At 49.4% G+C, this 12,840-nt stretch overlaps 1 protein-coding gene across 1 annotated transcript in view; it reads left to right on the forward strand.

Annotated features, from left to right (window-relative positions):
• Window positions 1-12,017, forward strand: part of kcnip3a (Kv channel interacting protein 3a, calsenilin) — a 61,248-nt gene extending 49,231 nt beyond the window's left edge. Inside the window, exons 3-9 of the mRNA XM_066644776.1 lie at window positions 4,111-4,235; window positions 4,661-4,730; window positions 4,862-4,932; window positions 5,047-5,154; window positions 11,424-11,528; window positions 11,646-11,708; window positions 11,799-12,017. Of these exons, the coding sequence (XP_066500873.1) occupies window positions 4,111-4,235; window positions 4,661-4,730; window positions 4,862-4,932; window positions 5,047-5,154; window positions 11,424-11,528; window positions 11,646-11,708; window positions 11,799-11,846 (590 nt within the window). The 3' untranslated portion in view covers window positions 11,847-12,017. The remainder of the gene's footprint in view (window positions 1-4,110; window positions 4,236-4,660; window positions 4,731-4,861; window positions 4,933-5,046; window positions 5,155-11,423; window positions 11,529-11,645; window positions 11,709-11,798) is intronic.
• The last annotated feature ends 823 nt before the right edge of the window (window positions 12,018-12,840 follow it).

Here is a 12,840-nt window from a genome sequence, read left to right on the forward strand (position 1 = left end):
GAGGATGATGACTATAAACTCACGTGATTTATTTATATAACTACTCATTTATTTATGAGGAGTGTGGTGTGTTCTCCCTGTGTCTGCGTGGGTTTCCTCCGGGTGACTGTCTGTGAGGAGTGTGGTGTGTTCTCTCTGTGTCTGCGTGGGTTTCCTCCGGGTGACTGTCTGTGAGGAGTGTGGTGTGTTCTCTCTGTGTCTGCGTGGGTTTCCTCCGGGTGACTGTCTGTGAGGAGTGTGGTGTGTTCTCTCTGTGTCTGCGTGGGTTTCCTCCGGGTGACTGTCTGTGAGGAGTGTGGTGTGTTCTCTCTGTGTCTGCGTGGGTTTCCTCCGGGTGACTGTCTGTGAGGAGTGTGGTGTGTTCTCCCTGTGTCTGCGTGGGTTTCCTCCGGGTGACTGTCTGTGAGGAGTGTGATGTGTTCTCCCTGTGTCTGCGTGGGTTTCCTCCGGATGACTGTCTGTGAGGAGTGTGGTGTGTTCTCCCTGTGTCTGCGTGGGTTTCCTCCGGGTGACTGTCTGTGAGGAGTGTGGTGTGTTCTCCCTGTGTCTGCGTGGGTTTCCTCTGGGTGACTGTCTGTGAGGAGTGTGGTGTGTTCTCCCTGTGTCTGCGTGGGTTTCCTCCGGATGACTGTCTGTGAGGAGTGTGGTGTGTTCTCCCTGTGTCTGCGTGGGTTTCCTCCGGGTGACTGTCTGTGAGGAGTGTGCGACTCAAAAGTGTCCGTAGGTGTGAGTGAATGTGTGTGTGTGTGTTGCACTGTGAAGGACTGGCGCCCCCTCCAGGGTGTATTCCCGCCTTGCGCCCAATGATTCCAGGTAGGCTCTGGACCCACCGCGACCCTGAACTGCATAAGGGTTACAGATAATGAATGAAAATGAATGAATCAGGAATTGAACTGACTGTAATTTCCAAAGAGTTCCACCAGATGGCGGTACAATACTGGAAAATTAAAGAGGAATTCCACCCCTTTATTAACTTAAAATTAAAGATGTGAACAAAGACATTTAAAGTGATTTGATGTGATATGCCCCGTTCTACAGAGTCAGAATTCTTCAGAGTGGAGGTGAATGGGACCAAACCTTCAAATTGCTTAATGCCTTTTAAATCTCAACACCTGGTTCCTATCAACAACACTGTAAAGATATCTTTCCACATTATAACACACGTATACATCTCAACCACTGATCTGTGGAGACTGTTTTAAAAGCACTGTGGAATTTCCCTTACATTTTCTCAATTAATCAACCAAGAGAAAAAGTCCAGAATGTGTTAGGGAAAACAATCTTGGAGCATAAGCTTCCATTACCATTCAGGTTTGTTTGATTTGATTTGTCTAACTGGGACATACTGGTCTCCTGAGAGTCTGCGATAAAGCAGTACGTTGACGGAATGTGTGGAAAAGGCCTGGATTCCCGGAGAGGATTTCCGTGAAGTGATGATGGAGTGAAAGGTTAATTAGATCAGACAGGAATGAGAGGAGAGGAGCTGAAGGAAAGGAAGAAAGGATGAGAGAGGATGCCTTGACTCCAGGATTACTCTGGATTACTCAACCTAGTGGATCAACTCCATCGTTGAAGTTTTGGGGGATTTATTTTTGAATTTGAGGATTTTATCATTTGTTTACGTGTTGGACTCTGTGAGGATGAGAGAGGTTCTGCTAACCCACTGAGAAGAAGAGCTAAGGTTTAGGAGTCCACAGAGAGGCAGAAGCTGAAGAAGTGTTTTAAAAGAGAAGATGAGCGTGAGATGGGAGACAGAGGGCTTGCAGACAGTGGGAATCGTCTGCTTGGTGTTCATGTTCCTCAAGCTCATGCATTTGCTAGGACTCATAGATATCACAGAGACAGGTGTGTGTGTGTGTGTGTGTGTGTGTGAGAGAGAGAGAGAGAGAGAGAGAGAATTCAATAACTTTGTAGAGTACTATTTCCACTCAGCAGACCACATTCATTTCTTTTTGACTTGCTATATACAGTAGTTTTTCTGTAATTTGTGAATGATATCCCAAATGTGTAGTGTGCTGCTTAGAAACACTATACTGTCTTAGCTGCATTAGCCAAATTGTCAAGGACGTGTTGCTAACAATGAGAATATATGTAGGCTTTAAGTATTTACTGCTTCAGGAATAATATAAAGGCCTTTGTGTGGTCAAATAACATATATGTGTGTGATGTACTGGGGAAATATGTGGCCAGTAAGTATAGTAATGTGCTGCTAAGAAACACTACTGTGTCTTAGCTATATTAGCTAATTTGCCAATGGTGTGTTGCTAACAATGTGACTTTAAATTGGCTGTAGGTCTTCACTTCTTCAGGAATAATATAAGGACTTTTATGTCAAATAACATATAGGTGTGTAATCGACTGAGGACAAATGGGGGTTTTGTAAACACAACATGCTGCAATTAGCATCCTGTGTTATGCTAGTTAGCGCTGTGTATGCTATTGAGCTAATCAGATGACTCAGCCCCTTTACTCATTAAACATTTAAAAAGCCACAGATATCATGTTTTCAAATGTATTTTTCTAGTCTTTTACCCCTTTCTTTTGCTGTGGTTAACCACATATCTATTCTTTGAGACACTCAAATATTAAAATGACTCTTAATGATAACCTTAACGAGCTTTATGACTGATTTGTGGTTGATAAAAGCCTCTAGCGGTCAGTGAAATAATGATATTTGTAACATTAATGTGATCAGTGTACTATGATGTTATTAATCATAATACTGATCAACAAACATTAAAATGACCTCACTGTTTCTACACTCATTGTCAATTTGATCAGCTTTATTGATCAAGAGCTGTACTTTGACATTTTGACAGAATGTGGCTCTTCTGTTGCTCTGCACTCCAGCAGCACTGCCGTGTCTGATCCATTCTTACCAGCGCTACATACACAAACGCACTAACACACAACCACAGTGTCAGTGAATAATCCACCACCCAAATCATACCTGCCCTTTGGGGGTCCTGAGCACTGAAGAACGGGGTGAAAGGGGGCAAAAAGGAGTATGCAGAGCAACAAATGGAAGATGTGTACAAATCAGAAGGTGAAGGCTTTAATGTTGTGGTTGATCAGTGCATTTATCTTTGATTTTAAAAATGTTCACCTGAAAGTTCTTGACTAATTCTGATATGTTTTATTTGACTTCACTGTTTTTCTTTTTTTTCCCCCTCTACTCTGTCTCTTCTATCTGTCACTTGTGTATATCCCTCCTTCTCACTATCGTTTTTGTGTGTGTGTGTGTGTGTTTGCATGTTAAGACGGTGAGTAGAAGCCCTGTGAAAACCAATCCGAATGTTTTTATTGTTTCTCCCTCTGTGTTATGTTCCATTTTCTCGGTTCTTTCAATGTGTGACTGGTTGGAGTAGGACATTAACCCTTTAAACTCTCACCCTTCCCAGTACAGTTGACCTTAGCCGTGTTCCACCAACCAATGACAGAAGTACACAGTACAGGTTCCTGGTTTGGACAAATCCCCCATCACTCAGCACAATGCTAAGCCAAGACAAACTTAGGAGAAGTGTGTAGTGTCCTCCTGCAAGTGTGTAGAGCTCCAATCACATTGTTTCAGCTTCAGCTTGAGAAGCGCAGTTTAAAAACACATTGTATCTTAGCTAAATTTGCAGATATCAGACAGAGAACATGGCTCATTTGATTAGCTACTATTGGGGTGCATGAAAACACTGGAGATTTGAGTAGTTACAAAACTACAGCTTCAATATTGGATGTGAAACTGGTTGCCATTACTGCTGGTGAAACAGCAATAATGGAGAATGTGGTCTTTATTTTTGGCCGATTCCATCCATAACCAACCACACACAACACGAAAGTGCTAGTTTCTTTCAGTCTTCCACCTCTCTCTCTTTCTCTTTCTCTTTCTATCTTTCTTCTGTCTCTCTCCCTCTTCCACTGTTTTGCTAACTCTTTCTCACTCTCACTCCCTCTCCTCTCTTTCCCCTACCACCCTCCCTTGCTGTCACCTGCTTATTCGCTCCATCCTGTTCATTTAACCTGCATCCCATTAACTCATTCCTCCTTCCTCCCTGCCCCCGACCCACCTACCTCTCCCCTTCTCTTCTTCTGTCTTCCGTTGCTCTTTTCCTCCCATAGACAGCAGTGATAGTGACTTGGAGCTGTCCACCGTCAGACATCAGCCCGAGGGTCTCGAACAGCTTCAGGCCCAGACTAAGTTCACCAAGAAGGAGCTGCAGTCTCTCTACAGGGGCTTCAAAAACGTGAGAAACACACAGTGACCTCCAACGACCTGTAAACGTGAGGCGTGTTCTGGATGACGCTGTTAAAACAAACCTGGTGATGCAGGTGTCGAGGGGTATTTTGGGGAAGAAATGTGTTGTTTATTTTTGATTGAGGACATTTTTCATATAAAGGTTTGGTTAGGTTTCATTGGGCAGATGTTGTTTGAGGTTTTGCTGAAATGAAAGTTGTTTTAGTGGAGAACTGTTCAGAGAAAGGCCTTTTTGATTTGGGGGGGTTGGGGTAGTTTTACGGGGAGGGTTTCTACAGCTTGTGGGTTGTTCGTTGAGGCAGATTTTGTTTGAGATCAGGAATCAGTGTAAGTGGAGATGTAGGACATAGAGCAGTGCTGCAGTCGATTTAATTAGATATTTATAATGAGTCCTCCATTTTCTTTCCATTTCAGGAATGCCCAAGTGGCCTGGTCGATGAGGAAACCTTCAAGACAATCTACTCACAGTTTTTTCCCCAAGGAGGTAAAGAAGACCTCGTTTCATTCCTATTTTTGACCCTTCGTTGCTGTCATCAAATGTTGGAAGTGGATAATTAATTTCTGGGAAACATTTGAAGAATGTTTTTTTCCCACACGATCTCTCCTTGTTTTCAGATGCCACGACTTACGCACACTTCCTGTTCAATGCGTTTGATCTGGACAGAAACGGGTCCATTCGCTTTGAGGTGAGAAGTCGCACCACAGCATGAGTACGAAACATTTAACAGATGTTTTTGTTTTTCTTTTAATCTGTGGTGGGACGTTGTGCTCGGAGTGATAGCTGTTTGTCTTCGTGATAGGACTTTGTGATTGGTCTTTCTGTGCTCCTGAGAGGCTCCGTCACTGAAAAACTGAACTGGGCCTTCAACCTTTATGACATCAACAAAGATGGGTACATCACCAAAGAGGTATTTTTATGAATTACTGTGGTATGATTCCTAACGTTTTAGATATATTAAAATGTGACGAGCCTCAGGAAACTGAATTATAACTCACTCATGGGTAGGAACAGCACTGCATGGGCCACTATTATTTCTCACTCACATTGAGGGACTGCTCCACAAGGGGGTGCTGTTGTGCTTTGTATCACTGACACTTGTTAGCTTAACACCACTTAATGGACCTCCATGAAATTAAATTAAATTAAAATCTTAATTTTAATTAATTCCTGTGTGAAAATTATGAGTTATTATATGAAGAGTTAATACTCTGAATCACAGAAACATGTTGTTTATATATATTTAGATCTTATTTTTGAGACTATCTGCAGTGATCTGCTTAATAGGTTCCACGTATCACACAAGAGATAAAGGTTTTAATGTAAATAAATATTTCTTGGTAATTCTGTGAAAAAGGGTGGCACGGTGGCGCAGCAGGGAGGTGTTGCAGGGACCTGGAGGCTGTGGGTTCTAGTCCCACTCCGGGTGACTGTCTGTGAGGAGTGTGGTGTGTTCTCCCTGTGTCTGCGTGGTTTTCCTCCGGGTGACTATCTGTGAGGAGTGTGGTGTGTTCTCCCTGTGTCTGCGTGGGTTTCCTCCGGGTGACTGTCTGTGAGGAGTGTGGTGTGTTCTCCCTGTGTCTGTGTGGTTTTCCTCCGGGTGACTGTCTGTGAGGAGTGTGGTGTGTTCTCCCTGTGTCTGCGTGGGTTTCCTCAGGGTGACTGTCTGTGAGGAGTGTGGTGTGTTCTCCCTGTGTCTGCGTAGGTTTCCTCCGGGTGACTGTCTGTGAGGAGTGTGGTGTGTTCTCCCTGTGTCTGCGTAGGTTTCCTCCGGGTGACTGTCTGTGAGGAGAGTGGTGTGTTCTCCCTGTGTCTGCGTGGGTTTCCTCAGGGTGACTGTCTGTGAGGAGTGTGGTGTGTTCTCCCTGTGTCTGCGTGGGTTTCCTCAGGGTGACTGTCTGTGAGGAGTGTGGTGTGTTCTCCCTGTGTCTGCGTGGTTTTCCTCTGGGTGACTGTCTTTGAGGAGTGTGGTGTGTTCTCCCTGTGTCTGCGTGGGTTTCCTCCGGGTAACTGTCTGTGAGGAGTGTGGTGTGTTCTCTCTGTGTCTGTGTGGGTTTCCTCCGGGTGACTGTATGTGAAGAGAGTGGTGTGTTCTCCCTGTGTCTGCGTGGGTTTCCTCCGGGTGACTGTCTGTGAGGAGTGTATTGTGTTCTCCCTGTGTCTGCGTGGGTTTCCTCCGGGTAACTGTCTGTGAGGAGTGTGGTGTGTTCTCTCTGTGTCTGCGTGGGTTTCCTCCGGGTGACTGTCTGTGAGGAGTGTGGTGTGTTCTCCCTGTGTCTGCGTGGGTTTCCTCCGGGTAACTGTCTGTGAGGAGTGTGGTGTGTTCTCCCTGTGTCTGCGTTGGTTTCCTCCGGGTGACTGTCTGTGAGGAGTGTGGTGTGTTCTCCCTGTGTCTGCGTGGGTTTCCTCCGGGTGACTGTCTGTGAGGAGTGTGGTGTGTTCTCCCTGTGTCTGCGTGGGTTTCCTCCGGGTGACTGTCTGTGAGGAGTGTGGTGTGTTCTCCCTGTGTCTGCGTGGTTTTCCTCCGGGTGACTGTCTGTGAGGAGAGTGGTGTGTTCTCCCTGTGTCTGCGTGGGTTTCCTCCGGGTGACTGTCTGTGAGGAGTGTGGTGTGTTCTCTCTGTGTCTGCGTGGGTTTCCTCCGGGTGACTGTCTGTGAGGAGTGTGGTGTGTTCTCCCTGTGTCTGCGTGGGTTTCCTCCGGGTAACTGTCTGTGAGGAGTGTGGTGTGTTCTCCCTGTGTCTGCGTTGGTTTCCTCCGGGTGACTGTCTGTGAGGAGTGTGGTGTGTTCTCCCTGTGTCTGTGTGGGTTTCCTCCGGGTGACTGTCTGTGAGGAGTGTGGTGTGTTCTCCCAGTGTCTGCGTGGTTTTCCTCCGGGTGACTGTCTGTGAGGAGAGTGGTGTGTTCTCCCTGTGTCTGCGTGGGTTTCCTCCGGGTGACTGTCTGTGAGGAGTGTGGTGTGTTCTCCCTGTGTCTGCGTGGGTTTCCTCCGGGTAACTGTCTGTGAGGAGTGTGGTGTGTTCTCCCTGTGTCTGCGTTGGTTTCCTCCGGGTGACTGTCTGTGAGGAGTGTGGTGTGTTCTCCCTGTGTCTGTGTGGGTTTCCTCAGGGTGACTGTCTGTGAGGAGTGTGGTGTGTTCTCCCAGTGTCTGCGTGGTTTTCCTCCGGGTTACTGTCTGTGAGGAGAGTGGTGTGTTCTCCCTGTGTCTGCGTGGGTTTCCTCCGGGTGACTGTCTGTGAGGAGTGAGGTGTGTTCTCCCAGTGTCTGCGTGGTTTTCCTCCGGGTGACTGTCTGTGAGGAGAGTGGTGTGTTCTCCCTGTGTCTGCGTGGGTTTCCTCCGGGTGACTGTCTGTGAGGAGTGTGGTGTGTTCTCCCTGTGTCTGCGTGGGTTTCCTCCGGGTAACTGTCTGTGAGGAGTGTGGTGTGTTCTCCCTGTGTCTGCGTGGGTTTCCTCAGGGTGACTGTCTGTGAGGAGTGTGGTGTGTTCTCCCTGTGTCTGCGTGGTTTTCCTCCGGGTGACTGTCTGTGAGGAGTGTGGTGTGTTCTCCCTGTGTCTGCGTGGGTTTCCTCCGGGTGACTGTCTGTGAGGAGAGTGGTGTGTTCTCCCTGTGTCTGCGTGGGTTTCCTCAGGGTGACTGTCTGTGAGGAGTGTGGTGTGTTCTCCCTGTGTCTGCGTGGGTTTCCTCAGGGTGACTGTCTGTGAGGAGTGTGGTGTGTTCTCCCTGTGTCTGCGTGGTTTTCCTCTGGGTGACTGTCTTTGAGGAGTGTGGTGTGTTCTCCCTGTGTCTGCGTGGGTTTCCTCCGGGTAACTGTCTGTGAGGAGTGTGGTGTGTTCTCTCTGTGTCTGTGTGGGTTTCCTCCGGGTGACTGTCTGTGAAGAGAGTGGTGTGTTCTCCCTGTGTCTGCGTGGGTTTCCTCCGGGTGACTGTCTGTGAGGAGTGTGGTGTGTTCTCCCTGTGTCTGCGTGGGTTTCCTCCGGGTAACTGTCTGTGAGGAGTGTGGTGTGTTCTCTCTGTGTCTGCGTGGGTTTCCTCCGGGTGACTGTCTGTGAGGAGTGTGGTGTGTTCTCCCTGTGTCTGCGTTGGTTTCCTCCGGGTGACTGTCTGTGAGGAGTGTGGTGTGTTCTCCCTGTGTCTGTGTGGGTTTCCTCCGGGTGACTGTCTGTGAGGAGTGTGGTGTGTTCTCCCAGTGTCTGCGTGGTTTTCCTCCGGGTGACTGTCTGTGAGGAGAGTGGTGTGTTCTCCCTGTGTCTGCGTGGGTTTCCTCCGGGTGACTGTCTGTGAGGAGTGTGGTGTGTTCTCCCTGTGTCTGCGTGGGTTTCCTCCGGGTAACTGTCTGTGAGGAGTGTGGTGTGTTCTCCCTGTGTCTGCGTTGGTTTCCTCCGGGTGACTGTCTGTGAGGAGTGTGGTGTGTTCTCCCTGTGTCTGTGTGGGTTTCCTCAGGGTGACTGTCTGTGAGGAGTGTGGTGTGTTCTCCCAGTGTCTGCGTGGTTTTCCTCCGGGTTACTGTCTGTGAGGAGAGTGGTGTGTTCTCCCTGTGTCTGCGTGGGTTTCCTCCGGGTGACTGTCTGTGAGGAGTGAGGTGTGTTCTCCCAGTGTCTGCGTGGTTTTCCTCCGGGTGACTGTCTGTGAGGAGAGTGGTGTGTTCTCCCTGTGTCTGCGTGGGTTTCCTCCGGGTGACTGTCTGTGAGGAGTGTGGTGTGTTCTCCCTGTGTCTGCGTGGGTTTCCTCCGGGTAACTGTCTGTGAGGAGTGTGGTGTGTTCTCCCTGTGTCTGCGTGGGTTTCCTCAGGGTGACTGTCTGTGAGGAGTGTGGTGTGTTCTCCCTGTGTCTGCGTGGTTTTCCTCCGGGTGACTGTCTGTGAGGAGTGTGGTGTGTTCTCCCTGTGTCTGCGTGGGTTTCCTCCGGGTGACTGTCTGTGAGGAGAGTGGTGTGTTCTCCCTGTGTCTGCGTGGGTTTCCTCAGGGTGACTGTCTGTGAGGAGTGTGGTGTGTTCTCCCTGTGTCTGCGTGGGTTTCCTCAGGGTGACTGTCTGTGAGGAGTGTGGTGTGTTCTCCCTGTGTCTGCGTGGTTTTCCTCTGGGTGACTGTCTTTGAGGAGTGTGGTGTGTTCTCCCTGTGTCTGCGTGGGTTTCCTCCGGGTAACTGTCTGTGAGGAGTGTGGTGTGTTCTCTCTGTGTCTGTGTGGGTTTCCTCCGGGTGACTGTCTGTGAAGAGAGTGGTGTGTTCTCCCTGTGTCTGCGTGGGTTTCCTCCGGGTGACTGTCTGTGAGGAGTGTGGTGTGTTCTCCCTGTGTCTGCGTGGGTTTCCTCCGGGTAACTGTCTGTGAGGAGTGTGGTGTGTTCTCTCTGTGTCTGCGTGGGTTTCCTCCGGGTGACTGTCTGTGAGGAGTGTGGTGTGTTCTCCCTGTGTCTGCGTGGGTTTCCTCCGGGTAACTGTCTGTGAGGAGTGTGGTGTGTTCTCCCTGTGTCTGCGTTGGTTTCCTCCGGGTGACTGTCTGTGAGGAGTGTGGTGTGTTCTCCCTGTCTGCGTGGGTTTCCTCCGGGTGACTGTCTGTGAGGAGTGTGGTGTGTTCTCCCTGTGTCTGCGTGGTTTTCCTCCGGGTGACTGTCTGTGAGGAGAGTGGTGTGTTCTCCCTGTGTCTGCGTGGGTTTCCTCTGGGTGACTGTCTGTGAGGAGTGTGGTGTGTTCTCCCTGTGTCTGCGTGGGTTTCCTCCGGGTGACTGTCTGTGAGGAGTGTGGTGTGTTCTCTCTGTGTCTGCGTGGGTTTCCTCCGGGTGACTGTCTGTGAGGAGTGTGGTGTGTTCTCCCTGTGTCTGCGTGGGTTTCCTCCGGGTAACTGTCTGTGAGGAGTGTGGTGTGTTCTCCCTGTGTCTGCGTTGGTTTCCTCCGGGTGACTGTCTGTGAGGAGTGTGGTGTGTTCTCCCTGTGTCTGCGTTGGTTTCCTCCGGGTGACTGTCTGTGAGGAGTGTGGTGTGTTCTCCCTGTGTCTGTGTGGGTTTCCTCCGGGTGACTGTCTGTGAGGAGTGTGGTGTGTTCTCCCAGTGTCTGCGTGGTTTTCCTCCGGGTGACTGTCTGTGAGGAGAGTGGTGTGTTCTCCCTGTGTCTGCGTGGGTTTCCTCCGGGTGACTGTCTGTGAGGAGTGTGGTGTGTTCTCCCTGTGTCTGTGTGGGTTTCCTCCGGGTAACTGTCTGTGAGGAGTGTGGTGTGTTCTCCCTGTGTCTGCGTTGGTTTCCTCCGGGTGACTGTCTGTGAGGAGTGTGGTGTGTTCTCCCAGTGTCTGCGTGGTTTTCCTCCGGGTGACTGTCTGTGAGGAGAGTGGTGTGTTCTCCCTGTGTCTGCGTGGGTTTCCTCCGGGTGACTCTCTGTGAGGAGTGAGGTGTGTTCTCCCTGTGTCTGCGTGGGTTTCCTCCGGGTGACTGTCTGTGAGGAGTGTGGTGTGTTCTCCCTGTGTCTGCGTGGGTTTCCTCCGGGTGACTGTCTGTGAGGAGTGTGGTGTGTTCTCTCTGTGTCTGCGTGGGTTTCCTCCGGGTGACTGTCTGTGAGGAGTGTGGTGTGTTCTCCCTGTGTCTGCGTGGGTTTCCTCTGGGTGACTCTGTGAGGAGTGTGGTGTGTTCTCCCTGTGTCTGCTTGGGTTTCCTCCGGGTGACTGTCTGTGAGGAGTGTGGTGTGTTCTCCCTGTGTCTGCGTGGGTTTCCTCCGGGTGACTGTCTGTGAGGAGTGTGGTGTGTTCTCCCTGTGTCTGCGTTGGTTTCCTCCGGGTGACTGTCTGTGAGGAGTGTGGTGTGTTCTCCCTGTGTCTGCGTGGGTTTCCTCCGGGTGCTCCAGTTCAAAAACACACGTTGGTAGGTGGATTGGCGACTCAAAAGTGTCCGTAGGTGTGAGTGTGTGTTGCCCTGTGCAGGACTGGCGCCCTCTCCAGGGTGTATTCCCGTCTTGCGCCCAATGATTCCATGTAGGCTCTGGACCCACCGTGACCCTGAACTGGATAAGGGTTACAGACAATGAATGAATGAATGAATTCTGTTAAAAGTCCAGTCATCAGCGCTGACCAGAAAACTGACTGTTGGGGCTACAGCGCCATCTTTCTGAGGAATGCCACTTTCACAACACCATTCAGAAACATTCAAAACTCATTCATGTCATGTGCTCACTCATGTGTTGGTGTAAACGTGTCTGTAGGAGATGCTGTTGATCATGAAGTCGATCTATGACATGATGGGACGCTACACCTACCCCAGCGTCAGAGATGAAGCCCCATCTGAGCATGTGGAAAAGTTCTTCCAGGTGATTATAACCACAGACAGACAGAGACTCGGACAAGAGGACAGACAGACAGACGCCCAGTCAGACAGACTATAAGACGGCCGTGTTCTGATTTCGCTCTGTTCTTGTTTCCTGCAGAAAATGGACAGAAATCGAGACGGCGTGGTGACCATTGAGGAGTTTATTGAGACGTGTCAGAAGGTGAGAAGAAGATAAGATAATAGCTCTAAAACAGTACACCCACAGAGGTGACGTATTCACAGACTTCTGATTCCTCTTCTGTCGCTTCAGGACGAGAACATCATGAGCTCCATGCAACTCTTTGAGAATGTGATATAGAGCGGCTGCATCGACCCACCGCTGAGAGACCACTCCTCCTCCTCCTCCTCCTTCAACCAAATATCTCCACACCCTTCAGTCTCCAGCCTCCAGCACCCTTTCAGTCGTAGAGCACCACACTCCAGCCTGCTGCACTCCAATAGAGCCGTGTAGAGTAGCACACAGGGCGTAGTCAGGGTCAGGGAGGGTCGGGTGGGGGTGGGGGTGGGGGTGTGGGGGTTGTTTTTACTGCACAGAGAAAAGTACATGGTCCAAAAACCCAAGAGGATCAAACACAGCCTGGACAGGCCTCGACTGAGAACCTTCCTTTTCATTCTGAAGCCTTCCCACCGGCCCCAGGACACGAGGGACATTCAGGTGCAAAGAGACAGACTCAAAGACAAAGCACAAGGATGAAGCAGTGGTCAGCGAAAAAGATCACAATAAAAAAGACAACACCGATGCATGCTGTTCCAAAAATAAATGTGTGATGTACATGGTTTGCTTGCACTGGGAATGACACAAATAAGTTGTACATTTTCTTCCTTTCAGGGGCCAGTAGATTTGACCAGAGATGACGTGTAGAATAAACAGACTCTGTAGTGTAACGTACGGTTTAGGACTTGACTCTTTCCTGCACTGAAGACGAGCGACCCACAGCAGCGGGTTTAGTTGTAAAGATACGCAGGGGGTTAGCACTTACAAATATATACAGTTTACAAAGAGATTATTATTCATTCAAACGTTTTAAGTTCCAAACCGAGCAGACACCGATGTAAATGTGTTCTTATTATTTATTCAGTGATTATTTGTCAGAAGATACTGCAGTCTTATGTTGATACGATGAATAAACAATGCACTACTCATTACTCGGCCTGCTGCTCAGCATGGATCATGTGACAACCAGCAGCCAATCAGAATCAACACCTCTTTAAGAATTAGGTTCCTCATTGGCCAATTTATTAGAAACCCGCCCCTCAGTCCCTCGCAGCTCTCAGCTGGATGTTTTCAGGTC

Source organism: Hoplias malabaricus, chromosome 14, assembly GCF_029633855.1.
Source record: "Hoplias malabaricus isolate fHopMal1 chromosome 14, fHopMal1.hap1, whole genome shotgun sequence".
NCBI classification, from domain to species: Eukaryota; Metazoa; Chordata; class Actinopteri; order Characiformes; family Erythrinidae; genus Hoplias; species Hoplias malabaricus.